Genomic DNA, 25,290 nt, shown 5'->3' with positions numbered 1-25,290 from the left:
GCCAACTTCAAAAAGGTACATCTTCTGTTACCGAGTTTTCTAGTCGGTTCAAACTTCTCTGTGAAAAATTGGCAGCCAACGGGCATCCGGTTACTGAAAGTGATAAGCTACACTGGTTTCTTCGTGGACTTGGCCCGTCTTACGAGATTTTTTCTACTGCCATTCGAGCCGTCAAACCGGCTCCTCTTTTTCGTGATTTGGTTGCTCAAGCCGAGAGTCATGAACTCTTTTCTCAATCTATCCACGGTACTTCCACTCCTCCGGCGGCGTTCCACGTTCAAAATAATCGTGGATCTTCAACGCCCAGCCACGGTCGCGGCTCTTCCAGTCGTGGTAATTTCTCTCGTGGTTCGAATGGCCGGGGCCGTGGTCAGGGACGTAGACCACCGCACTGTCAATTATGTCGTACGAATGGACACTACGCATCCGCATGTCCAAGTCTTCGTACCTATGCTGCTCAAGCCTCCCAATCTGATGAGTCTCTCGCCAAGGCTTTCCATGCACAATGCCACGTTACTAACGATGGCCCAGATTGGAACGCTGACACCGGTGCAACGGATCACATGACTCCGACTCGCGAGTCTCTTCACCATTCGGTCCCCTATAAAGGTAATCATAAGGTGATTTTTGGCAATGGTATGAAACTTCCCATTACTCATATAGGTTCATCTACTGTTACTGATCATATTTCTCTACGCGATGTGCTTGTTATTCCATCTCTCACAAAGAAATTATTATCCATTAGCAAGCTAACCGCTGATCATCCTGTTGATGTGTTATTCTCAAAAAATTTTTTCCATATTCAGGATCGGACAACCAGTCAAGTTCTCGCTAGAGGCGTTTGTGAGGGTGGACTTTATGTGCTCAAGAATGAACCGAGAGTTTTTGTTGCTGAAGTAGTTAATAAGGCCTCTTATGAATTATGACATGCACGTCTAGGCCATGTTTCGTTTGATGTTATTTCATCTTTGAACAAATGTGGTGTTTTATCTGTTAGTTCTTTATTGCCAAAACCTACACTTTGTGCTTCTTGTCAACTTGCCAAGGGGCAAAGATTACCTTTTATTTCCAATATCAAACGTGCTTCTAATCCCTTAGATTTAATACATTGTGATTTGTGGGGACCCGCACCCGTTACATCTACAAATGGATATCGTTATTACGTTATTTTTATAGATGATTATTCACGCTTTACGTGGCTTTATCCGCTTAAAACAAAAACGGGTTTTTATTCGGTTTTACCCGCATTCATTAAGCTTGTTCAAACACAGTGTTCTCGAAAAATAAAGGTTTTTCAAAGTGATGGTGGCAGTGAGTTTGTAAACCACACGGTTCGTAAGATTTTTGAAGACAATGGGACCTTTCATCGCTATTCGTGTCCATACACGCCTCAACAAAATGGCCGTGCGGAACGGAAACATCGACATATTGTTGAAACGGGCCTGGCAATGTTATTTAATGCCCATATTCCAGCTTGTTACTGGGAGGATGCCTTCTCTTCGGCTACATTTATTATCAATCGCGTACCGACTCCTCTCTTAGACAACAAGTCTCCGTTCGAACTTCTCTTCAAGCAAGCTCCTCTATACTCCAACTTTCAGGTTTTCGGTTGTCAAGTGTTTCCTTATTTACGTGACTACGCTAAACATAAACTTGAACCTCGAAGTCTTCCATGTGTCTTCATCGGGTATAGTTCGCAATATAAGGGATACCGGTGCTTGGATCCGAGCACATCTCGGATTTTCATTACGCGTCATGCAAGATTCAATGAATCTCTTCTTCCTTTTAAGGGGTCCTCTACTTCTACTGATATTCAACAATTAGAACTCACTCCCGCCCCATCCAATCCCACTACACCTCTCGGCCCGCCTAATTGCCCCATCTGCCCGCCAATTATTCCTGGCCCAATTTCCAGCCCATCTCCTACGGCTGTTTCCCCTTCAGCTGAGTCTCCACTACAAGAGCTTCACACCTCACAAACCACTCCCTCGCCCTCCACTACGGTTGCTCAGCCTTCACCCGTAGTTGCCTCACCCGTAGCGGACACCACTCCACCGGACGTTTCCACTTCTACGGTGTCAAATGCCCCGGTTTCTAATTTGCATCCGATGGTGACGCGTGCCAAAGCTGGCATTTTCAAACCAAAGCATCAAGCCAATTTTGCCTCTCTAGCCACGAACAATCTTCACATCGCACTATCGTCTGAAACTGAACCGCGTGGTTTTAAATCTGCCTCTAAGGACCCTCGGTGGATGGCCGCTATGGTTGATGAAATTATGGCCTTAAAGCAAAATCAAACTTGGTCTTTTGTACCGCGCCCGTCTTCAACCAATATTGTTGGTTCTAAGTGGGTCTACCGCATTAAATATCACTCAGACGGGACTGTTGAGCGTTATAAAGCACGCTTGGTGGCTCAAGGTTTCACCCAGGTTCCAGGTTTGGATTATTCTCATACCTTTAGCCCTGTGGTTAAAGCTTCAACCGTTCGGATTGTCTTATCTCTTGCGGTTTTGCACAACTAGCGTTTGCACCAACTCGATGTAAAGAATGCATTTTTAAGTGGAACCTTGGATGAGACAGTATTTATGGAGCAACCTCCTGGGTTTATTAATCCCCAGTTTCCCAATCATGTTTGCAAATTATCCAAAGCCCTTTATGGTCTAAAGCAGGCTCATCGTGCTTGGTTCCAACGTCTCAGCACGTTTCTAATCTCTTATGGGTTTGTGTGCAGTCGTGCTGACACATCTTTATTTGTGCTTCGCAAAGAATCTTGCATCATGTATCTCTTAGTCTATGTCGATGACTTAATCCTTACGGGCAATGATTCTTCGGCTATCGCTACTTTTATTGCTCGTCTTCATGATGAGTTTGCCATCAAAGATCTTGGCGATTTAAGTTATTTTTTGGGTCTTGAAGTTTCATACACTGATTCAGGTCTCTTTCTTACCCAGGCAAAGTACGCCAAAGATATTCTAATCCGCGCTGATCTCTATGATTCCAAACCGGTCAGTACTCCTCTGGCTCCTCATGAATCCTTTACCGCTGACGATTTATCATACTCGGATCCTACTCTTTATCGCTCGTTAGTTGGTGCTTTGCAATATTTGACAATTACTCGACCGGATTTATCCTATGCTGTCAATCAACTTTCTCAATTTCTTCATGCTCCCACTGTTGAGCATTTTCGGGCCGTTAAACGACTTCTTCGGTACGTCAAGGGTACCATTTCCTTTGGTCTTACTTATACTAGGCCGACTACATCTTCTATTGTAGGCTATTCGGATGCGGATTGGGCTCATTGTCTTGACACCCGACGATCTACGTATGGATATTCCATTTTCCTTGGTGGGAATCTTGTGTCTTGGAGTGCTAAAAAGCAACCAACGGTTTCTCGGTCCAGCTGCGAGTCCGAATATCGGGCCATGGCCAACACTGCTGCTGAACTTGTATGGATAACCCATCTCTTACGTGAATTGCATGCATTACCCCCTGATCGGCCCACTCTTCTTTGTGATAACAAAAGTGCACTCTTCATGACTCAAAATCCGGTCTCTCATAAGCGGGCTAAACACATTGATTTGGATTACCATTTTATCCGAGAACTAGTTAACTCTGGCAAATTATACACCAAATTTGTACCAACCAATCTTCAGGTGGCTGACATCTTCACCAAAAGTCTTCCGCGTGCTCAGTTTGACACTTTTCGGGCTATGCTTCGTCTTGGTCCGCCACCATTTCGATTGAAGGGGGGTATTAGATGATGTGATTTTGTATATCTTGATTATTATTGTAAACATTGTATTTCCTTTTCCTCTCCTTAATTATAGGAGATTATGTTGTACCTCTCACTATTTAATAGAGATAATACCTCTCAAATATTTTGAGGTTGATTTTACAATATTGTTACAGTGGGCTAGGATTATTTTCTTGGAATGTATACGGGTTGTTCGGGTCAAAAGGACGGTTGTAAGGATGCATTTTTTCATTTGTAGAAGGAGAATTGAAGATGTATAGAAGATGTGGTTGAAGTGGTAAAAAATGGAAGAAAAATGTGAGTTTTATAGTGAAAAATTATTTTTTTTAATATAGCCGTTGGCCAACGGCTAGCCCAACAGCTCTTTTCTTTTGGCCATACACAGCCCGCCATGTCAGATCGCTTCCCCCGCCCCACGCCCGGCTTGAAACCCAAGCCCCAAAGGCCACGCCCCAACCCAAGCCCACCCGGGGTGATGCCTTGGACGTTTTCCCCCAACCCATGCCCCAACCTAAACCCCATACCCATGGCCTTAGCTGGTGGAAAGAAACATGATGATCGGTGCTTACCTGGCATTACTGATATATGGAATGATTTTTTCATTGCACATCTAAGTAGGCTCATGGTACGTTAACTGAATACTTATCTTCCACGTATGCTGACATGTAGATTGTACAATTTACATTATTTTAGTAGGATAAGTTACAATCATTTACCTTTCATATCATCAAGTCATATATTTATCCTGTAATGTATTATACCAAAAATTTTCCATTATAGTTTATTCATCTGAAGATTATATATACTTATATTACGAATTTTAACATCAGCCCCTATAGCTCAGTGGTAGAGCGCCAGTCTTGTAAACTGGAGGTCTGTAGTTCGATCCTGCATGGGGGCAAATTGTCTATAATTTCTTAAGCATTTTTAATGCCCGAACTATACGTTTTTATTATTGAATGCTCTTTGTACGCTATACCGAAACAACACGTTTTTATTATTGAATGCTCTTTGTACACAGCAAGATATGTAAACTGCTAACCTATTACGGTAGATTGGATTTAGATGACCTTGGGTGTTATTTTCCTAAACAAGCTATTCTATTTTTTTCTTAAATGTTCAATTTTAAAAAAAGATCTCTTGATGCTCTTACTTTCTTTTTTTGGGTAAAATGCTCTTACTTTCTTTTGCTAAGATGGTAATGTTAAATGAAATAACTTCTCTATGCTGTGAATAATCCACAGCATGATGCTAAATGAAATAACTTCTCTATGCTGTGAATAATCCACAGGAGCGCCTACTTCATCAAGGTTATTTGTCGAAATTACACTATGTCAAATATTAGGTGAATCACTGACTTGATCATATACACAACTTGTATACAAATGGTACTGCAGAGTTTTCCACTAATTGACAAAGGGTAAATGATGCTTTTGCTTGTCCTCTTACAATAGGTCCTGAGTTCGATTTCCATAAGGTTTTTTTTTTCATATTTACCCTGGGTTTCCTCTTAAATTGGTGTATAGACATTTATGATCAGGTGGTTTGCTGGTGGCACCCAGTGGTCCGTCAGTAATTCAAACTTGTCGTTAAAAAAACAATATAATCCATATATTTAAATAAGTTGAGCTATTTAAAATATACAAATGATTGAATAAAAAGATCTTATTTATAGTTCTTGAAAACTTACTCTATACTTAACTTTATGGTCCCATTCGGTTTTATACGGTCGGTTTTGAGTATAAATCGTAAACCAAACCATTCACCACGGTTTGTGATATTTGAAACTGACCCACATAAAGTTATATTGAAAAACCAACCACGAAACCAAACTGATGTCCAATTTGACCGGTTTCACGATTTTAAACCGAACTATAAACACCCTAGCATTTAGTAGTCGACTTAATAATAATTACATAAAATTCTCATTTATTAGTTTTTCGATTTTTCAAAACAAAAAAAAAAATCAATATAATAATAACAACAACAACTAGCTAGTTCCCAACCAGTGGTGGACCCATTAAATTTTTGTTGGGGTACTGATGAGTGGTCAACCATACTTTCAAAGGGTGTGGTCAGGTTATTTTGCCTAAAAAATACACTAATTTTTTTCGAGGGGTGCGCCCGCCCACCCACCAAGACACTTGGGTCCGCCCCTTTTCCCAACCACACGTTGGGGTGGGAATCCAGCACATGCAAAACCATGACGACAGCGATAGTTTACGAATCATGCGTTGCGGCAGGGATCCATCACATGCAAAACCCATGGTGACAAACATGCAACAACTATGACGACAATGACAGTTTACAGATCATTGGGTAAGTCCAGTAAAGCTTAGAGGTAGCAAAGTAATTCAGCATCGTTATTGTAAACCAACATATATTTGAGAAAAAAATATAAAAGCTAAAATGTTATAATAATTAATAAATAAATATATATTTACTATTCACCATAGAGTAGAGTAGAGTAGAGTAGAGTAGAGTAGAGTAGAGTAGAGTAGAGTAGAGTAGAGTAGAGTAGAGTAGAGTAGAGTAGAGTAGAGTAGAGTAGAGTAGAGTAGAGTAGAGTAGAGTAGAGTAGAGTAGAGTAGAGTAGAGTAGAGTAGAGTAGAGTAGAGTAGAGTAGAGTAGAGTAGAGTAGAGTAGAGTAGAGTAGAGTAGAGTAGAGTAGAGTAGAGTAGAGTAGAGTAGAGTAGAGTAGAGTAGAGTAGAGTAGAGTAGAGTAGAGTAGAGTAGAGTAGAGTAGAGTAGAGTAGAGTAGAGTAGAGTAGAGTAGAGTAGAGTAGAGTAGAGTAGAGTAGAGTAGAGTAGAGTAGAGTAGAGTAGAGTAGAGTAGAGTAGAGTAGAGTAGAGTAGAGTAGAGTAGAGTAGAGTAGAGTAGAGTAGAGTAGAGTAGAGTAGAGTAGAGTAGAGTAGAGTAGAGTAGAGTAGAGTAGAGTAGAGTAGAGTAGAGTAGAGTAGAGTAGAGTAGAGTAGAGTAGAGTAGAGTAGAGTAGAGTAGAGTAGAGTAGAGTAGAGTAGAGTAGAGTAGAGTAGAGTAGAGTAGAGTAGAGTAGAGTAGAGTAGAGTCTCGGTGGTGAGTGCATTTTTGTACCAAACTATCACATGTACAATATGAAACAGAGAAGTCTCATAGCTTCTTTTGTTCCTAATAAAAAATGTTTTATTTTGAATACAATTCCGTTTTTAATAAAATTTATATCTGAACATTGAAAAAAATTAAACGTTATCATTTTTTTATAAAAAGATAACCAAAGCAGAATTTCCAAAGTTCTCATAATGTACGTAGTTTTTTAATTTGATTTTTTTCTTATCGAATAATAAGTTGAATAATATTTAACTAATTTCGGTTAACGATATTCACCATTCCGGTTACTACATATCCCTAGTCAAACAGACGGAAGTGTGACGGAGGGACTCAAAATGTTATGAATTTATAAGCTCAGGGGTTCAAAAAACCAAAAAATGAATTTAGGGGCTCAGGTTGATGTTTCACACATACCACAGGGACGCAAATTGCATTTTTCTCTAAAATATACCAATGATTGAATAAAAAGATCTATTATAGTTCTTGAAAACTTACTCTATACTTAACTTTATGGTCCGGTTCAGTTTTATACGGTCGGTTTTGAGTATAAATCGTAAACCAAACCGTTCACCATGGTTTGAGATATTTGAAACTGACCCACAGAAAGTTATATTGAAAAACCAACCACGAAACCAAACTGATGTCTGGTTTGACCGGTTTCACGATTTTAAACCGAACTATGAACACCCTAGCATTTAGTAGTCGACCTAATAATAATTACATAAAATTCTCGTTTATTAGTTTTTTGATTTTTCAAAACAAAAAAAATCAATATAATAATAACAACAACAACTAGCTAGTTTCCCAACCACACGTTGCAGTGGGAATCCAACACATGCAAAACCCATGACGACAACGATAGTTTACGAACCGTGCATTGCGGTAGGGATCCAGCACATGCAAAACCCATGGTGACAAACATGCAACAACTGTGACGACAAAGATAGTTTACGGATCATTTGGTAAGTTCAGTAAAACTTAAAACTTAGAGGTAGCAAAGTAATTTAGCATCATTATTCTAAACTAGCATATATTTGAGAAAAAATATAAAAGCTAAAAGGTTACAATAATTAATAAATAAATATATATTTACTATTCATTATCACTCAAATATAAAAATATAGTATAATATAGTATAGCATAGAATGGTATAGCATAGCATAGCATGATATAGTATAATATAATATATAATATAATATAATAGATGAGTCTTGGTGGTGAGTGCATTTTTGTACCAAACTATCACATGTACAATATGAAACATAGAAGTCTCATAGCTTCTTTTGTTAATAATAAAAAAATGTTTTATTTCGAATACAATTCCTTTTTTAATAAAATTTATATCTGGAACATTGAAAAAAAGTTAACCGTGATTTTTTTTTTTATAAAAAGATAACGAAATCAAAGCTAAAAGGTTATAATAATAAATAAATGAATATTTACTATTCATCGTCACTCAAATATAAAAATATAGTATAGTATAGTATAGCATAGCATACTATAGCATAGCATCTAATCTAATCTTCTAAATATCAATAAAAGACTACAAATAATGCCACATGGCATTTTCTCCTTCAATTTCATAGATTTTATTTATATTTGTTAAATATATTTCTTTTAATATTAATAACCAATATATAGATATCACTTATCTTTATCTTTATCCTTATCTTTATTTTAATAGTAATAAATTCAATTAATAATATTATAAATATCTAAATCTAATATCTAATAAATTATTAATATCTCTTTAATAATATAAAAATAATTAATTCATAAATATTAAACTAATCAAAATGATAAATAATTTGAAATCATATCGTGTATTATGCAGATAATAAATAAGTATTTAACCATTAACTAGAGTGTACTTTATTAATATAATAGTTTATTCAAGTTTTATAAAAACAAATTTTTTAACTTTTTTTGTAATTTATGGTGTTGTACCTCATGTATAGGGTTTTTTTTCTTTTTTTTTATTTTAACCCAAAACTTTTACTCTTTTGCAATTTAGACCCTTTGTTTTTTACTTTTAACCTAAAGCTTTTCATCTTTTGTAATTTAACCCCAACTCTTTTTAGTTTTCAATTTTGGACCACCATACTTTTCATCATTCCCAATTTTTTCGTTTCGTTCTAAATTTAGTGAGTTAACGCACCGCAACATGCGTGTAGGGTTCAACATTTCTTCGTGTATTTTTTCCCGTTTGTCTCGTCGCAACACATCAATATTTCTCCATTTGAGAAGTTCTTCGCAACGTGCGAGTCCTGGATTGACTTAATTATTTCTTCTATGTTTTACGTTTCAATTTAATTTCTCTGCAACGAGTGTGTGTGATTCAAATATTTTACGTATGCTTTTTCGCTCGACTTTATTTTTTCGTTTTTATTTATTTTGTTTTATAAGCTTTTCCGATGTTGGTGATCGTTGATAGTGGTATAATATTGGTACGACTTGACACAGTTTTACAATAACCGCTGCAACGCGGGGGCTTAATACTAGTAATATAATATAATATAATAGATGAGTCTTGGTGGCGAGTGCATTTTTGTACCAAACTATCACATGTACAATATGCAACAAAGATGTCTCATAGCTTCTTTTGTTAATAATAAAAAATGTTTTATTTTGAATACAATTCCATTTTTAATAAAATTTATATCTGAACAATGAAAAAAAGTTGACCGCGATTATTTTTTTTTATAAAAAGATAACGAAAGCAGAATTTCCAAAGTTCCCATAATGTACATAGTTTTTTAATTTGATTTTTTTTCTTATCGAATAATAAGTTGAATAATATTTAACTTATTTCGATTAATGATATTCACCCTTCCGGTTACTACATGTCACTAGTCAATTGAAAATTCGAGACTTTGACGGGATTGAAAATCGACATATATGATACTTATATTATTTCCAAAATAAATATATGTAAATTGTTAAATAATTTTTCTAATATTATTTTAGTATAAGTATACGTAGGAAAGTGTACTTGTATTTATCTATAAATACTTATGTATTTTGTGCTGATTGCCAAAAATCATGTCTTATGATTTTTAGTATTTTCTGGAATTATATACCTTAAAAATAATATATTTTTAAGATTTGCTTGTAGTATATATAGTTTATCATGTTTTTTAAATTTATATATATATTTTGTCATGCTTGTTAAATATATATATATATATATATATATATCTATTTTTATTACTTGTCTGGTTTTTGTATAATTCCCATTAGTTGTAGTAATTATATATTTTTCTATCTATACTATATTAATAAGCATATAGGAAGGGCAGAAATGGTCATTTGCCACTTTACAACCCATAAAGCTTATTGTACAACCAACTAAAGCACAAATGTTGAATTTGATAAAGCAACAAAATTTTTGGCGGCCAGACTTGTGCATTCAAACTTGAGCGGCCAAATTTTTCATTCCTCCCGCTCATCCCAATTCCCCCATACACCCCTGCCTTCTTTTTCATTTTTCATTTGCAGAAAGGAGGGAGAGAGAGCGTACGAGAAATCAAGGGTTATGCTTTCCTCATATCTGAATTGGTTTCCTTTAAACACGTGATATACATATACCTCATCACTTTTTAGGTTTTCTTAATCGCCTCTTCCCATCGTAGAAACCTAATTCCATAACCGTATACCACATCTACCTTCAGATAACAATTCTTCATGGAAATCATACAGTCCTCTCAAATTCAAACTCAAGTCTAGGTTTTGAACTTCACGGAGTAAGTGCTTTTCTAGATTTTGTCCACTTCACGGAGTAAGTGCTTTTCTGGAATTGCAACCCTAGAAAGAAAAATTATAGGAGAACAACGATCTGATGTAAGTTTCTTTCTGTAATCAGACACTATTTCGTGGCTTTCAAATTCCAACACAAAAGAAATCTGGTTTCTTTCACCATCCCTCTCTCTTGAAAAACCCTAGATCTGCCTCTGAATCATTCATCTAACAACAAATCTCACATATTTTTGAGTTTTTTTTTCTCAAACACAGTGGTGGTGATAACCCCCACGATAGAAGATGTCGGAGATGGCGGTCGTGGGTGGAAACCTAGACGGCTGCGGAGGGTGCCGGTATTTGCTTTCAGCAATTCTTCTGTGGAGTTTGGGTGGCTTTTTGTCAAGATCCAGTGAAATGGCTATGATTTTTGTGTTAAAAGGAAGAAGATGCTGAGACGCTTCTTGGCCACATGAAAAATCTGTGGTTCCTCGAATGTGCCCTGTCTTGAAAGTGTCCCCGTTGCCCTCAGCTGGTAATTTTCATAACTGTTTTTCACTATCAGTGATTACCACAGCTTCAAACAGCTCTTGTAGGTTGTTTTGTTACATTTAATTATATGATTTTGTAAAAGTTGACCGTATTATAGTCAACCTGGAAGGATTCCCCAGAATCCAGATATACCAGAACTTGTAATTTGGTGTTAGAATTGCTAATTACACACCCAATATCCATGGCAGTGTTACTATAATTTTATTTTTTAAAGAAATTATCATGTTGGTTCTAAAGTTTAAAAATTGAATATATGATATTGTGTGAAAGTGTAGTGTGGAAGTCAATAGCCATCATTCTGTAGTCTCGGAAGTCTTTTATTGCATTATATATCTGCATTTTTTTTAATTTTGTATCTTTAGCTTGGTTTCACTCCTTCAGGATCTAATTTTGATGTGATATTTTCTTAATTGCAGTGACATTGTTGGCAGGTATTGGTGTGGCGGAAAAGGAGCCTGTAACGCGCAATACTATGGCTGGTCACCTAAGTAATAGTCAGGTAGAAGTCATAACATAATGGTTCCATCACCTTTACTAGAATTTGAATATGCTTTATGTTAAATTTTGTATCTTGTTTGTTAAAGGATGTTGGGCTTCATGCGAGAACTGTAAGCACCGTATTGACAGTTGATAGTGGTGAGTGTATTGAGTTTTGAGTCATATGTGTATTTTGGCGCTTTGGTTTGAGATTGAATGAATCCGGTTTGCTAATTAGTTTTTTGTGTTTTCTTTCTTTGTTTGTGAAGATATGATTGATGAAGGTGGGAACCCGATCTGGAAGAACCGAGTTGAAAGTTGGAAAGATAAGAAGAAAAAGCGGGGCGGTAAGGTTGCTAAAGAAGTTCAAGTGCCTGTTGATCAACACATTGAAGAAAAGCAGCAGTAAGTATTTGACATTTTAGTTCATGTTGCTTCTTTATTTGTTTCATTTTGCTTCTTTATTTGTTATACAGATCATCAAACGATCGTTGTTTTTGTAGATCAGCAGACCCGAATGCAATGCAGCCACTTTCACAAATAATTCCAATTCCGAAAAGCCAAATCGCACCCTGTCGGACTGTGATTATTCTTCGGTTAATCATTTTGGGACTTTTCTTCCAGTACTGAATCACGAATCCTGTTGAAAGCTCCTACGGGTTATGGCTAACTTTTGTTATTTGTGAGATCTGGTTTGCTATATCATGGGTTTTAGATCAGTTCCCTAAATGGTCTCCAATTAATAGAATTACATTTAAAGATGAGCTATCTGCAAGGTAATATATTACTAGCATAACATAATAATAACAAACAACAACAACAACAATAATATCCAATATCCAATAAATTATAAATTAATTGTTTTTTTTCTTTAACTTGTTAGGTATGAAAGAGAGGGTGAGCCTTGAGAACTTGCAGCAGTTGATTTCTTTGTGAGCACAGTTGATCCATTGAAAGAACCTCCGCTAATTATCGCCAATACTGTGCTTTTAATCCTGGGGTACTTTCACTAAATCTGTATGATTTTCACTTCGTTACATGTTTATATGCAAATTTAAAAAACAAATCAAACATTGTTACAATTTTTTTTTTCAAAAAGCGCACCCGCAGCGCGATTTATTGGCAAAATATTGACCATGAGGCGCGCGCCTCATGTATTCCCCATATTTTTGTGTAGAAGGTTGTTGTACAGCATGCTTTTCAGGATGTACATGTATGTAATTTTCATATTAAAACATATATGTAGCTTGCTTGTCTCTAAATATTGGGTAAATGATGCTAGAAACCTTTAGGAAATATATAAAAAGTAATATAATTATCTGCGCCTCAGGTAAGAAAGCGGTGCGCTTTTGCACTTGCCACTTCGCGCCTCGATTTTAGACCTTGTCGATTTTGTGCGCTTCTTGCTTTTAAAACCAATATATTTAAAATCTCACCATATTTGTGTATCTAGCTTAAAATGAATAGTTATACGATCACATTTTACTTATATTTATGTTATGTGTTATGTGAATGCAGAGATGATGAGTTTGATCTTGATCCTGAAAACATAATGCTCAAGGAAGCCATCTGGTTGTTTTTTCAGGTACTTAAAAAGAGTATAATTTACATGATTGTCGTTTCTTACGGTCGTAAATTTCTTAAATTGCCACATCTTCTTAAATCGCCTCTTAGCATCCATGGCCCCACAAGCCGAATACTCAGCTTCATTCTCATCCCCTTCCGGTGGACTCGCATGCTCCGTAGCTGTTCTTGCTGAACGCCAGCAAACGGGAGGTGAATCCTCAACTAATTACAACAATTACAGCGGGAATCTGTCAACATACAGCACGCATTCCAACCGCAGCCAAACGGGGTTATTATCACTTGATAACCATCTCCAAATTAATCACGAGAATTCAGAATTTGGGTACAAGAGCTGGTTGTCTCAATAGGGCCTTTGTGTGATAGTTGAAGCTCTGGATACCTTGTTAGACTGGTCCAGGGGTTGTTTCATCAGGAGTCCCTATGCATTTATTGATCATCCGCTGGTGTATGTTTGGACGTCCCGATATATGATGCCTCGGGCTCTTGGGAGGTGGTATATGTACATCACATGGACCTACGAGATCTGGAAACATCATGATTGGAAAAATCTTCGAAGCATGCATCTCCGGGGTAGTGATTTATTGTAAAATTTACTTAATGTTTGCAGTGGTATTTTGGTAAAAACAGCTGCTGATTCTAAAACTCCAGGGTGGGTTGGTTTTCGCTGCTTATGTTGAAGCTCAATCTGAAGGCCCATTTCAGGGTGGGTTGGTTTTCGCTGCTTATGTTGAAGGCCGGAGCCCATAAACATCATCCGGGCCTGGTTCTTTTGCTTATTCAGGAAGCCCAAGGCTGGGCTATCAGGACGTGGAAATGGGCCCAGGTTCGGGTCCACCAAATGGGTTCTAAAATCGTGAGGTATTGGGCTATTTCACTACTAGAAAAGTGGCCATTTTACTACGGAATTTTGCTACGGAAAAAAATGCGTCACAAATTTTGACAAAATTATGACGCATTTATGACGACAAAAAAAACCCCAATTTTTGGAACAAATTTGCTACACAATAGTGACAAAAAACCAAAAGCATCTAATTTTGTCACTGTTTCGTTGTAAATTTGTAGGATATTTTCTTTTAAAATATTGACTAATTAGTTAATTTACCAATATTAACTACGTATTATTACTTTGTGACGCATGTCCTACGGAAAACAATTAACTTATTCTATTTTGAAGTAATCCGTTACACATGCATTATAATTTGTGACACATTTGTAACAAACAACCTTCCATCTATTAGCTAGTTTTATCATCACCACATCATACACACCCATCCAAAACCCATCAGTACTTCTAAATACTTGTTCCAACATGTTATTAATGTTATTCTGTAAAGTCCAGTTGTTTATAAAAAATATTTTTTTAAAAAATAATCTATCGCAAATTTATAATTTTCCGTCAATGTTCAATATTAATATTATACATAATAACAATTATAATTATAAGTTGCAATAATATGGACTAGTAGTCTAGTACCCCATCCGTTGGGCTTTACTCTAAAGTGAAGTTTTCATTTTACAACAAAATTGTGGACTAGTACCCCATCCGCTGGGCTTTACTCCCAAGTTTTTTCTTTTAATTTTGTTGATAAATTTTTAAAAATATAAGTAATTTAAAGATACTTACTTTTTTTCTATTACTTTCAAAATATAATGTGTTACAAAATTTCCAAATATACCATAACAATGCACTTATTTTTTTCTATGTTTAAGTATGAATTATTCAAAACCGAGTCAGGTCAAATATAATGTTTTCTTTTTAGGGATTTTGCCTTTCGTTTGCTATAGCGAGTGTTTGTACTGTAAAGAACCTAAGAAAAACCAACCGAACGTATCAAGCCGAAACGAAATCAACCGAATTCTCGCCGTGTAGAACGGAGAACCTCTCACTAGTTTTTATTTATAGCATAATTATGTTTCGTCTTTACTTAGTAACTAATATGTTTCGTCTTTACTTGGTAACTAATGTTTTATAGTTATTCAAATTTTAAAAATTATTAAAATTTTATAATATGCACAAAATCAACGCTTCACTATTGAAGGGGGCTCCTTTTGTCAAAAGTTTCAATTGATAATTACCATTATGCCCATCACTATCCCATGATAGCAGTTTCCATTTCACATGTAACTAAAACACATCACAGGGTTAGTGTTGTAATTTTAAAAATTCCTAATTGTCTTCCCCCGCAGCATTTCGTATACATTCCAGATCTCAAAAACCCAAAATCTAAAACAAAGCTACACATTCTAGATCTCAAACCATCTCCCATTCTAGATCTCGAACCATTATCGGTGCCCTAATTTCAATGAAATCGATACCGTGATTGAATTTGTTTTGATTGAAGCTAGAAATCGACTAAATTTGTTCGATTGAATCTGTTTCGCTTGGAGTCGTACGAGAGAATCGGTTTCGATTTGAACATTGAAGAATCTGATAAGGTACGTAATGAAAACTTAGAATTGAACTTTGATCTTATATACATTTGAACATTCTGACCTAATTTGAACGGGAGCTGAAACGAATTTGATTTTATTGGATCAACGTTACTGAAAATTTGGAGAATAAGTGAACATTAAGTTCTACTGGAAGCAATCATTTACGAAGATTATCTCTATCTTGTTATTCTGATTGTAGCTCTGCTAAACGCGGTACTGTAGATCTCGCTTTCTTCTAATTTTTAACTTTCTAGGGTTTTGTTTTTGTTATCTATAGATTTGGTGTTTGATTTTACGATATTTGATTATTTGTAGATGTTTAGAGTTATATGATGTAGGTGTTTTATTAATAGACTGTTTTACAGATTTGTGGATAAGGTGATTTAGAAACTAACTAATTGGCTAAGAGTTGTGTATTGTTAAGTTAGTTAATGATCTTTCTTGGAACCATCCAACTTTAAATCTATTTCTACTTATTTTATTTCAAGTGTTGTATCGATTCCGCTGGCGGAATCCACTTTTTCGAGACTGTTTTTATTGGACCTAGTTCTGTTACTTTGATTGTAAGTTCTTCCATAGTTATTGGCATCATCAACTGCATCACGACCAGCCTAAAAGAGAATTAAAACAATATTACGGATAAATGCACTTCAATAGCAACAAAGCTAAATATAAACCATGATTAGAAAACTTCTATCTATACGCAAAAAGTGCAGATAATGCTCTAAAATGCGCATTTGATGAAATCCAAAGGTTGAAAATTTGCCTATTGGTTAATCTATTTAAAGTCTTCGAAAGCTCTTGCTCGGAAACCTCAACATTGAGTCCCCATAGCATAACATTGTCTTCATACCTCATGCTCTTTTGTCATTTTATAAACTTGTCCCTGATAAACAAATTTGAAAAATCATCAAGCATAGCTGACACGTTATTCGGATGACATTTAACACAAGCAAACCCCCGAGCCCCGATTCAACCTCTGTGGCCATGATACTCTTGCTTTCACAATTGGAAATGACATAAATTGTTATCCCCTCCAAATGTGCTTCTTGAGGGAGCAACTTTCAGTTTACAACCGTTGAAGTCAACTTGAGTCACCTTTGTAGCTTTCTCAGCAGCTTTAGGTGACAGTAACGTTACCCGACCCCACTTTTCGTTATCTTGGACAACAACCGTGTTAAGCCTATTGACCGCACAAATGTCTCCAGACGTAAGTTTCTCCAAAAACAACAGAAGCTCTTTTCAAGTTTCAGATGTTTTATCTGAGCACTCGAACCCATTAGAGCTATAGGTGCCCCCAACACCTGCTAAAAAACAAAAGTCTCTCAAAGCACTCATTTTGTATCCACTTTCCTTTACGCTCCAATAACGAAGCTACCATCTCAGAAAATAGGAATAGTAAAAGAAACAGAGTGAAGGGTTGTAAATGGGTTGGTGGGCTGAAAATGGTTATAATCAAGTTAAGGAAAGGGGATATTAGCATATATGACATGAAGAATTTGGAGTTTTGCACATACCATTCCAGAGAAGCATATGTAAGTCACCTTTATCATTTTTTTTTTATAATTGTCATATAAACTTTTAGTATGCTAACAATTGCATTATTTTGATATATTTTAGGGGGGGGGGGAGGGGTACTTGGAGGCAATGCATGATCTTCACGGGTCAAACTTCATTGAGGTTTCTGATGACCCTGAGGTGTGGGCTCATTGCATTACATAGTGAGTGGGACATCATCCTCTTTTAGCGGGTGTGCATCTCCATCTGTTGAGGTATCATGATTATTAGCATCATTTATATTCTATATATTATTACATCTAATCGAATTGTATACTTGTTGTGATGTTTTTGATTATCTGATCAATGGGTCCTTAATACCACCATATCCTCGAAACACCTTAATATGAACTCAAGATTGCTTGTCAAGTATATGAAATATTATAATGGCATGGTGTTCTATTGATTGTGATCATGGTTTTAAAAAACGGCTGAGGCGTGCGCCTCGAGGCGCGCCTCAAGGCGAAACGCCCAAAAAACGACTCTGAGGCACGCCTCAGGGGGTTTCTAGTGTACATGCGCCTCAAAGAGGCTGAGGCGCTAAAAAGGCTGCGCCTCAGGTGCGCCTCAGGGGTTTTTGATAATTGTTTTTGATGTTTTTGACTTTTTATGTCAATTTCAAGCAATTTATGTTTTTTTTGTGTATTTTTGATGATTTTAATGATGAATTTAGTTAGTATTATTATTTTATAAGATATACAATTTTATATTTATTTTTTTAATTCCGCCTCGGGCTTACGCCTCGGTTCGCCTCGAGGCTTACGCCTCGTGAGGCGAAGGGAAAACGCCTCGAAACTCGTTTCCGTTTTTTTAAACCTTGATTGTGATTGATCCGGATGTTATGAATACCAGAACGAATCTGTTTAGGATTTAAATTATTCCACGTAGCTAACATTCTCTAATTTTAGTGATAGATTTGTGCTATTGGTTTGCAGTAGTTCTATAGAGTAGGGGTGCAAACGAGCCGGGCCCGAGCTCGACAAGGCTCGAGCTCGAGCTCGTTTAACATATGAAAGCTCGAGCTCGAGCTCGGCTCGATTCAAGCTTTATTTCTAAAGCTCGAGCTCGGCTCGAAGGTAATTTTTCAAGCTCGAGCTCGGCTCGGGCTCGACTCGTTTAGTATTTATTAATTAATTTTTATTAATTATAATTATTGTTATACATATAATTTAGTTATTTTTTTAGATTTATATAAATGGTAAACATTATTATTTAAATATAAGTTTAATATATTAATAAAAAATATATAAAAAGAAAACTCGTTAAGGCTCGCGAGCCGGCTCGAGGTCGATAAGCAAAGCTTGGGCTCGGGCTCGTTTACTAAACGAGCTTGTTTTTAGGCTCGGGCTCGAGCTCTTTTAAGCTCGGCTCGTTCGAGCTTTTTTCGAGCCGAGCTTGAGTAGCTCGCGAGTAGCTCCGCTCGTTTGCACCCCTACTATAGAGATATGATTTGGATCTTAGAGAGACTGTAACAATTGAATGTTTGACCTGAATCTTAAAATGAGTCAGTTGGATTGACCAAGAACTGTTAAATAAAATAGAAATCTTTTGACAAAAAACACTACTAGAAAACTAGGTTTTTCCGACCGCAATTTTGGTCGCAAACCAGTCGCAATTGCCTTGTTGCGACCGTTTTCCGACTGAAACTGCGATAGGAAAAACACCCGTCGCAATTGCTCTACTCCGACTAACTTGCGACTGCTGCTATCTTTTGCGACCTGGGTTTTGCGACTTTAATAATGGCCACAAATATTGCGACTGCTCTTGGTTTTGTGGGACTTTGGTTGCGACGATCTTGATGCGACCGTATTCCGACCGCATGCCTTTTACATACTGCGATCGTTTTCCGACCGCATGCCTTTTACAAATTGTGACTATTTTCCGACTGCTTGCCTTTTGAAAAATTGCGACTTTATTTGCGGTCGCAATTTTTATTAATAATAGCCATTTTCTATTTTAACCTGCATATAATATCAATTTTAAAATTTACATATTATCAAATTTTCACAGTTATATAAAACATTCCACTTAAAACATCAAATACCAAAGTTATCATATCAAAATACATATTCAAAACAAAGTGTTTATACGTTTTGAAACCTACGTCAATGATTATGCGATTTGAAACCTAGCTTTTAGCATCGCTTCAATGTTTGTCATTCTTTCATTCATAGCCTCTTTCTCCGCCTTATCTTTCTCTTTTTCCACCACCAATCCCGCAATAATATCGTTCAACAGTTCTTTTTCTTTCACTATATCGTGGGTAATCACGTTCAACCTTTCGATCTAATAAAAACCAATGCGAAGTGAAATATTAATTACCAGCGTAATCACAATTTATGAAACTAATTATATTATTTATTTATTTATTTATTATAAAGAGTAAATTCACTCAAATCAGCTCAAAAGAACTAGTTCAACTTAATGTTTGATCAATTTTAAGCAATTTATATGTTGTATTGAAGTCTCACCTCCATCTTTTACGGCAGTAACTGTCAACCCAGCACTAGTGCTTCCTAACCCAGTAGTGATAACGGATCTTTTGCTCAACTTAGCAGCAAATTTCAAGAATTGAGACTTCCCTGTACCTAAATACTTAAATAAAGGGAAAGTCAAATTTCAAGAATTGAGACTTTCCTGTACCTAAAAACTTAAAAAAAAATGGGAAGACGATAAATGCTGAGTCAGAATATATGATACCCAAGCATCAGGATGCCAAATTTCCTCCAGAGTTAACATTCTCTAAAAATGTCCAAATTTCATCCAGAATATATGTACCTGGATCTCCGACCAGGAGAAGATGAGACTCGCCTCGAACTTTTGTCCCAGAAGCATCGACATGCAGTACTCCTCCAATAAGTGTCAAGGCAACTACAATGGAACATTAATTGTGCTCATAACAAACTAGACTATCAACTAATCTTTGATAAATAAAAATAACCATTTTACTCAGTGGTCGGTTAAGAGATAGAAATGCAAAATCAAATTTAAATGTTGAGAGGAACTTGAAATGAAAGCTACCTGCTAGCTTCACGGTAAAGAGACCGTAAACTTGTGGACAAATAGCCCGAAGAATGGCATTTCTTCCTGTCAAGTTAATATGGTGCAACCTTAACAACCAGGAAAGTTAATATGGCATTTCAAATAAGCTACAGTTTTGTGTATGATGCACTACACCAAAGAATAGGATTCGTGAAAAGCATAACAACTATCTTAACAATAAGTCGCGTCTCATTAGGCTAGCATGAGTTTCTTAATGTTGCTTCTAAGTGACTAAGTCTACAAGCAAATAAATCTCTAGCTAGTAGCTTCATTGATTTATAGTTTAATTCAAAAGTAAACTCAGAAGTGACAGTTAAAATAATAAGAGCCAAAAAACCCTTCAACACACACACATATTAAGTGAGGAAAGCACAACACATTTGTCAATATAATGTTAAAATCAAGAACTTGAATACCTTATGGAAGTTGAAGACCAAATCTAGCTCGCACACGTTGCTGAAAAAGTTATAGACCTCGATGTTATCAGTTGCCATCCGCTGTCTAAATTAATAATAACTTCAACTTTACTCTTACACGAATACATAGTAGGCATGTTGAATTTCATGAAACTACTCCTAATCTATGCAGTTAATATCGGTGATATATCGGTCCCTTAGTAAAATATCGGTGTCAAATATCGGTCAAAATATCGGTGCCGATATTATCGGCGATATTGACCGATATAACCGATATCTGACTGATATAATCGATATATCACTGATATATCACTGAATTATTGGTGTTAAATTGCTATATATATAAATTCTGCATTATATTAAAATTACCGATATCTCACTGAAATAACCTATATTTCAAAGATCGGTCCTTGACCGATATCCGATATTTTACCACATTAACTGCATAGCTCCTAATTAAACCAATTCTCATTCATTCTATCAGCCTATAATCAAAAGAAAACTAACAGAAAACATGGACACGATGATCACTACAACAAAAAGTATCAACATCTGCTTAGACTAACCCTTTCAGCTAGATTTTTTTTGTAACTTACTGTCACAAATCCTGTATGTTTAAACCAGCATTTGTCATAAGCAACTTTGACATGTATTATGATTCAACTTCAAAAACAATATTCTGCTTTCACCGTTCTTAACTGAAACTTTCAAAATTCACTTGATCAACATTTCAAAAACTCAAATGAAGAACAATATACCTCAACGAAATTAGTAAACTTCGGATCTCCATTCACCACCAATCGATGAACCTAAAGCACACAAATCATCAAACAAACTTCCAATTAGAACAACACAGATCAAAAACCTAAAAATATTACATTCGCGTTTACCTCATATTCGACCTTGTGCTTCTCCGATTCTTCTAGAGGAATGTAATACTTCGCGAGACGAGTCTTACCTTGCCTGTTCTGAAGGAGTATGAACCGGATCTGATCGTTTCAATCAACGAATCGCAACAAACAGTTAGAAATCATAACAGATAATTGTGCTGTACTATGTGCCATGATACTAGATGTACCGTGAGTGGCAGATCTGTTTTGATGAATGATGAGGATGATGAACGATGATCGCCGGAGTCGCAGATTTGTTTTGATTGAATCTGGGAAGTCGCAGATGAGGATGCTGAACGGTTATCAGTTCTGTTCTGATTGAAGCTTCTAAACTTATGGATATGGCTACTATCAGTTTTAACCCAAAATTTATGACTATTTGCAGTTTTTACCCTATACATTGATGAATAATTTTTTGCTTTTTTTTATTTTTTCTTTTATCTGCAACCGTTTAAAGCGGTCGCAACTTTTGTTTTTTATACATTTCTCTTATTTGCGACCGTTTTATACGGTCGCAACTTTTGTTTTTTATTTGCGATTGCTTTAAACGGTCGTAACTTTTGCTATTTTTTATTTTTCTCGTATTTGCGACTGTTTTCCGACCACAAAAATACGGTCACAAAATTTGCGACCGTTTTGCGATTGAATCTGGATTGGTCATTAATTTTGCGATTGCTTTGGTTTTAGTCACAAATAGGTAGCTAATTTTGCGACCGTCTTATGTTAGTCGCAAAATTTGGTCGCAATTGCCTAGTTTTCTAGTAGTGAAATGGGTTCTAGTCAACTAGTATTTAGGTACATGTGGAAACGAGATTGATTAGTAGTAATAGCTCATTTAATCGATTATTTATGAACATGACTTTCATTTTATTTTTTATGTTTCTAATCTCTTTTTGTTGCAACATTATTAGGCTCTAGCTATGCGAACACAATTGGCAGACATTCAAGCTCGTCTTGAAATAGACGAAGGCACGGGATGATCTTATCACTCGTCTTGAAGTCAAGAGAAGTAAGAGAAGATCTTCAACAACACATCAATGTAGCAGTGAGAAAAGAGTTACAAGATTTCATGAAGAATTGGCGACCTAGTAATTAGTTTTCAGTTGGTATCATTTTAAACATATGCATGTTAAGAGTTTGTTTGTTTTGTGGTTTAGACATACTAGATCTTGCTTAATGGATGTTACAAGTTTGTAAGTTGTATTGTGGATTTTAAAACATGCTCTATAATTTTCCGGTGATTTTTTTCTTTTGCACTTTTTTAGTAAAATAGGATCTGAATACTTTTAGGTTTGTTTTTTTCATTTTAACTGTTCCGTTACAAATGTGTTACAAAAAAATATAACTATTCCGTTACAAATGTGTTGCAAGCATTAAAACAAAGCAATTAAGAAGTACGTAGGAAATGCGTTGCAAATTTTGTGACACAATATTTTTGTAGGACTTGTGTTAAAATTTGCGTAGCAATTGTGTAGTAAATAGTTTCCGACGGAGCTTTTTCCAACATCAACGTTTTGTTGCAAATGCGTAGCAAATCCGAGTTTGCTACGCATTTATGACGAAAAAGCTTGTTAGAAAATGCCAAATTTCTAGTAGTGTTTTGGATGTGGGCTACAAAGATGGAACTGGTCTCCAGCTTGCTTTTGTGCAAATGTATCGGCCTTCTACAGCCCTTGTGTGGGATCGAAATTTCAGTGATCATCGTTAGTTTGTTTTGTTCACAATTTGTATAGGGCTAGATGTGAATGTACTCCTAGACAAAGGTGTTTTGTTTCTTATTTTTGGTCCCAAAATCATGTTTTGGGGATGATACGGGGGTATGCCTAGAGGTGTACAAATCGGTTTTTTTCAAAAACCGGTTTTTTTTCATCCAAAATGAAATATCCTTGCCTGTAATTGAAATTTTTAACTGAGTTAGAGTCAGGGAGAAAACTAGCGACAAAACCAAAACTTCAGGAAGTAAAATAGCTATTTTTAAAGAATTGATGCAAAACAGTTAAAACGATCAAACCACAAGGAGTAAAACGAAAGTTTACTTATAAATTTAAATAGTTTTCTTGAGTTTTATATACTTACGATTTAGCCCGTTAAATTAATTTGGGCCATAGTCCACTTAACACTCCAAGAGTCCAAGCCCGGTTCAATTAATTTATGACGAATTATTTTTTTGATTTTTCGGTTGAAGTTTGTAATTTTTAGACTATTTTCGGGTTTTGTATGTTTTTATTTAAACTCTTGTTTTTAGGTCTTGGTATATGTTAAAAGAATGTATTGTTTATATTTGTAGTTGATTTGTTGTTGCTTGAAACATAAATAGAAACCAACACTGGTCAAAAAATTATTTGGTTAATATGGTTTTAGCCGTAAGCGAAAACAAGTTTTTTACTTAGTTCGGTATTGATAATAGACCGGTTAAAAATCATTATCAAATAAACCGAATCGAATAATCCGAATAAATAAAAAACCGAGCTGATGAAAAAGTTCTCGCGGTTCTTACAACTCGAGGCGGTTCTTATTTTAGCGCAATTCTATATATATATATATTCGTTCAAATATTGTCCAATTCCAAGTCCATGAATTGTTAAGGAATATATTTATATAAATATATATATTTTTTGGTATTTGTCCATACACCCATTTATGGGTGATTTTGTATATTTTATTTATAAATATTTCCTTGTGTATTTTTATGTGTATTTGGTGTTTATACTACTTGGGAGTATTTACTGTATTTTTGAGTTCCTAAATATAGACTAATATATATTACACATAATATACACATAGCACATAATTTTGTGACTACTAAATGTATATATTTTTCCCTAAAAATATACATATTTATAGTAGTTTTAATTCTTGAAGAAAACTCTATTTCTTTAGCTTGTATTTTGTATAAAAATTAGGGAAAACCTTTGGTAAACATTCTTGAACAATTTTCGTAGAAAAAGTTTCACAAAAGTTTATATTTATGGAGGTTTTCCTATGTATCAAAACATGTGTTTATTTTCTTTTTATCATCAAAACTCAAGATTCAACAACTTAGCAAGTAAAGATCACTAAAAATCATCATACTTTCTCATGTGGTGAACTTGAAATTTCATAAAAATGTGTAGTAATTTAGATCTATACACTAAACATATAGATCTACTTAGATTCAAACTTCTTTGTAATTTTTTGTAAACTTAAATGAAACTTTATTTTATAAACTTGATCATCCATGAGTTTAGTAGGTTCAAGATCATGAGAAATCCATTTTAAACCACTTTCAAGTTCATTTTCAAAGATCTTCTCCATGCTTAAACTTGTTAGATCTAAGCTTCTAACAAGCTTACTTATGATGGATCTAATAAAAAACACAAGATCAACAACAACAACAACAACTTCATAACATACATCAAACAACACTAGAAACACTTGATTTTCTTTAGATTATGTTAGTTCTTCTTATGTTCATCTTTTAAAGTTTAGATTTCTTGATGATCTGTATAAACATGTTGATCCGCACTTATGTATATACGGATAGGCTTGTCCTATAAATACTAGTGATGTCTTGTTCATTTGTACCTTTGGATGTTAGAGTAACGAAACTCTGTCCAAGTGTTTTCGTGGGTTTATACTGTCATATCATCAATAGAAAACAAATTATAATTAGCTTGTTCTTGTCTGATCCACTCTCGTACTTGGAGCACAAGATACGAGATCTACGCAGTCAACGGTGTATCGGAATCGATCCTAAAACGAACTCACATTGAGGATAAT

At 35.5% G+C, this 25,290-nt stretch overlaps 2 protein-coding genes, 1 long non-coding RNA gene and 1 other non-coding gene across 4 annotated transcripts; 2 read left to right on the top strand and 2 right to left on the bottom strand.

The window, feature by feature from the left end:
• The first annotated feature begins 2,585 nt into the window (after positions 1-2,585).
• On the top strand, positions 2,586-3,761 carry LOC110931926 (uncharacterized mitochondrial protein AtMg00810-like). The gene has a single exon (XM_022175296.1). It carries the CDS (start codon positions 2,586-2,588, stop codon positions 3,759-3,761), a length of 1,176 nt encoding a protein of 391 aa, XP_022030988.1.
• Positions 3,762-4,583: 822 nt separating this feature from the next.
• TRNAT-UGU lies at positions 4,584-4,655 on the top strand. Its single transcript has one exon. It is a non-coding gene; the product is annotated as a tRNA-Thr (tRNA).
• A 14,480-nt stretch (positions 4,656-19,135) lies between these two features.
• On the bottom strand, positions 19,136-20,328 carry LOC118490324. The gene is made up of 4 exons (XR_004889210.1): positions 20,205-20,328; positions 19,962-20,054; positions 19,655-19,833; positions 19,136-19,469 (listed from the first exon to the last, which is right to left on the bottom strand). It is a non-coding gene; the product is annotated as an uncharacterized LOC118490324 (long non-coding RNA).
• Positions 20,329-20,335: 7 nt separating this feature from the next.
• Positions 20,336-21,947, bottom strand: LOC110929496. The gene is made up of 4 exons (XM_035987861.1): positions 21,720-21,947; positions 21,532-21,630; positions 21,400-21,450; positions 20,336-20,681 (listed from the first exon to the last, which is right to left on the bottom strand). Exons 1-4 carry the CDS (start codon positions 21,930-21,932, stop codon positions 20,643-20,645), a joined length of 402 nt encoding a protein of 133 aa, XP_035843754.1. The 5' UTR covers positions 21,933-21,947; the 3' UTR covers positions 20,336-20,642.
• Between the last annotated feature and the right edge of the window lie 3,343 nt (positions 21,948-25,290).

The sequence above is a fragment of the Helianthus annuus genome, chromosome 3 (genome assembly GCF_002127325.2).
Source record: "Helianthus annuus cultivar XRQ/B chromosome 3, HanXRQr2.0-SUNRISE, whole genome shotgun sequence".
NCBI classification, from domain to species: Eukaryota; Viridiplantae; Streptophyta; class Magnoliopsida; order Asterales; family Asteraceae; genus Helianthus; species Helianthus annuus.
Note: the sequence above shows the minus strand (reverse complement) of the source record. Positions and strands in the feature narration are given on the sequence as shown.

Coding starts and splice junctions, on each gene's coding strand:
- LOC110929496 (XM_035987861.1), bottom strand. CDS start 21,932: ATGTATAGGGTAAAAACTGCAAATAGTCATAAATTTTGGGTTAAAACT. Junction 21,631..21,719: donor AAACAGATCTGCCACTCACG/GTACATCTAGTA, acceptor TGAAACGATCAG/ATCCGGTTCATACTCCTTCA. Junction 21,451..21,531: donor AGCACAAGGTCGAATATGAG/GTAAACGCGAAT, acceptor TGTGTGCTTTAG/GTTCATCGATTGGTGGTGAA.
- LOC110931926 (XM_022175296.1), top strand. CDS start 2,586: ATGGAGCAACCTCCTGGGTTTATTAATCCCCAGTTTCCCAATCATGTT.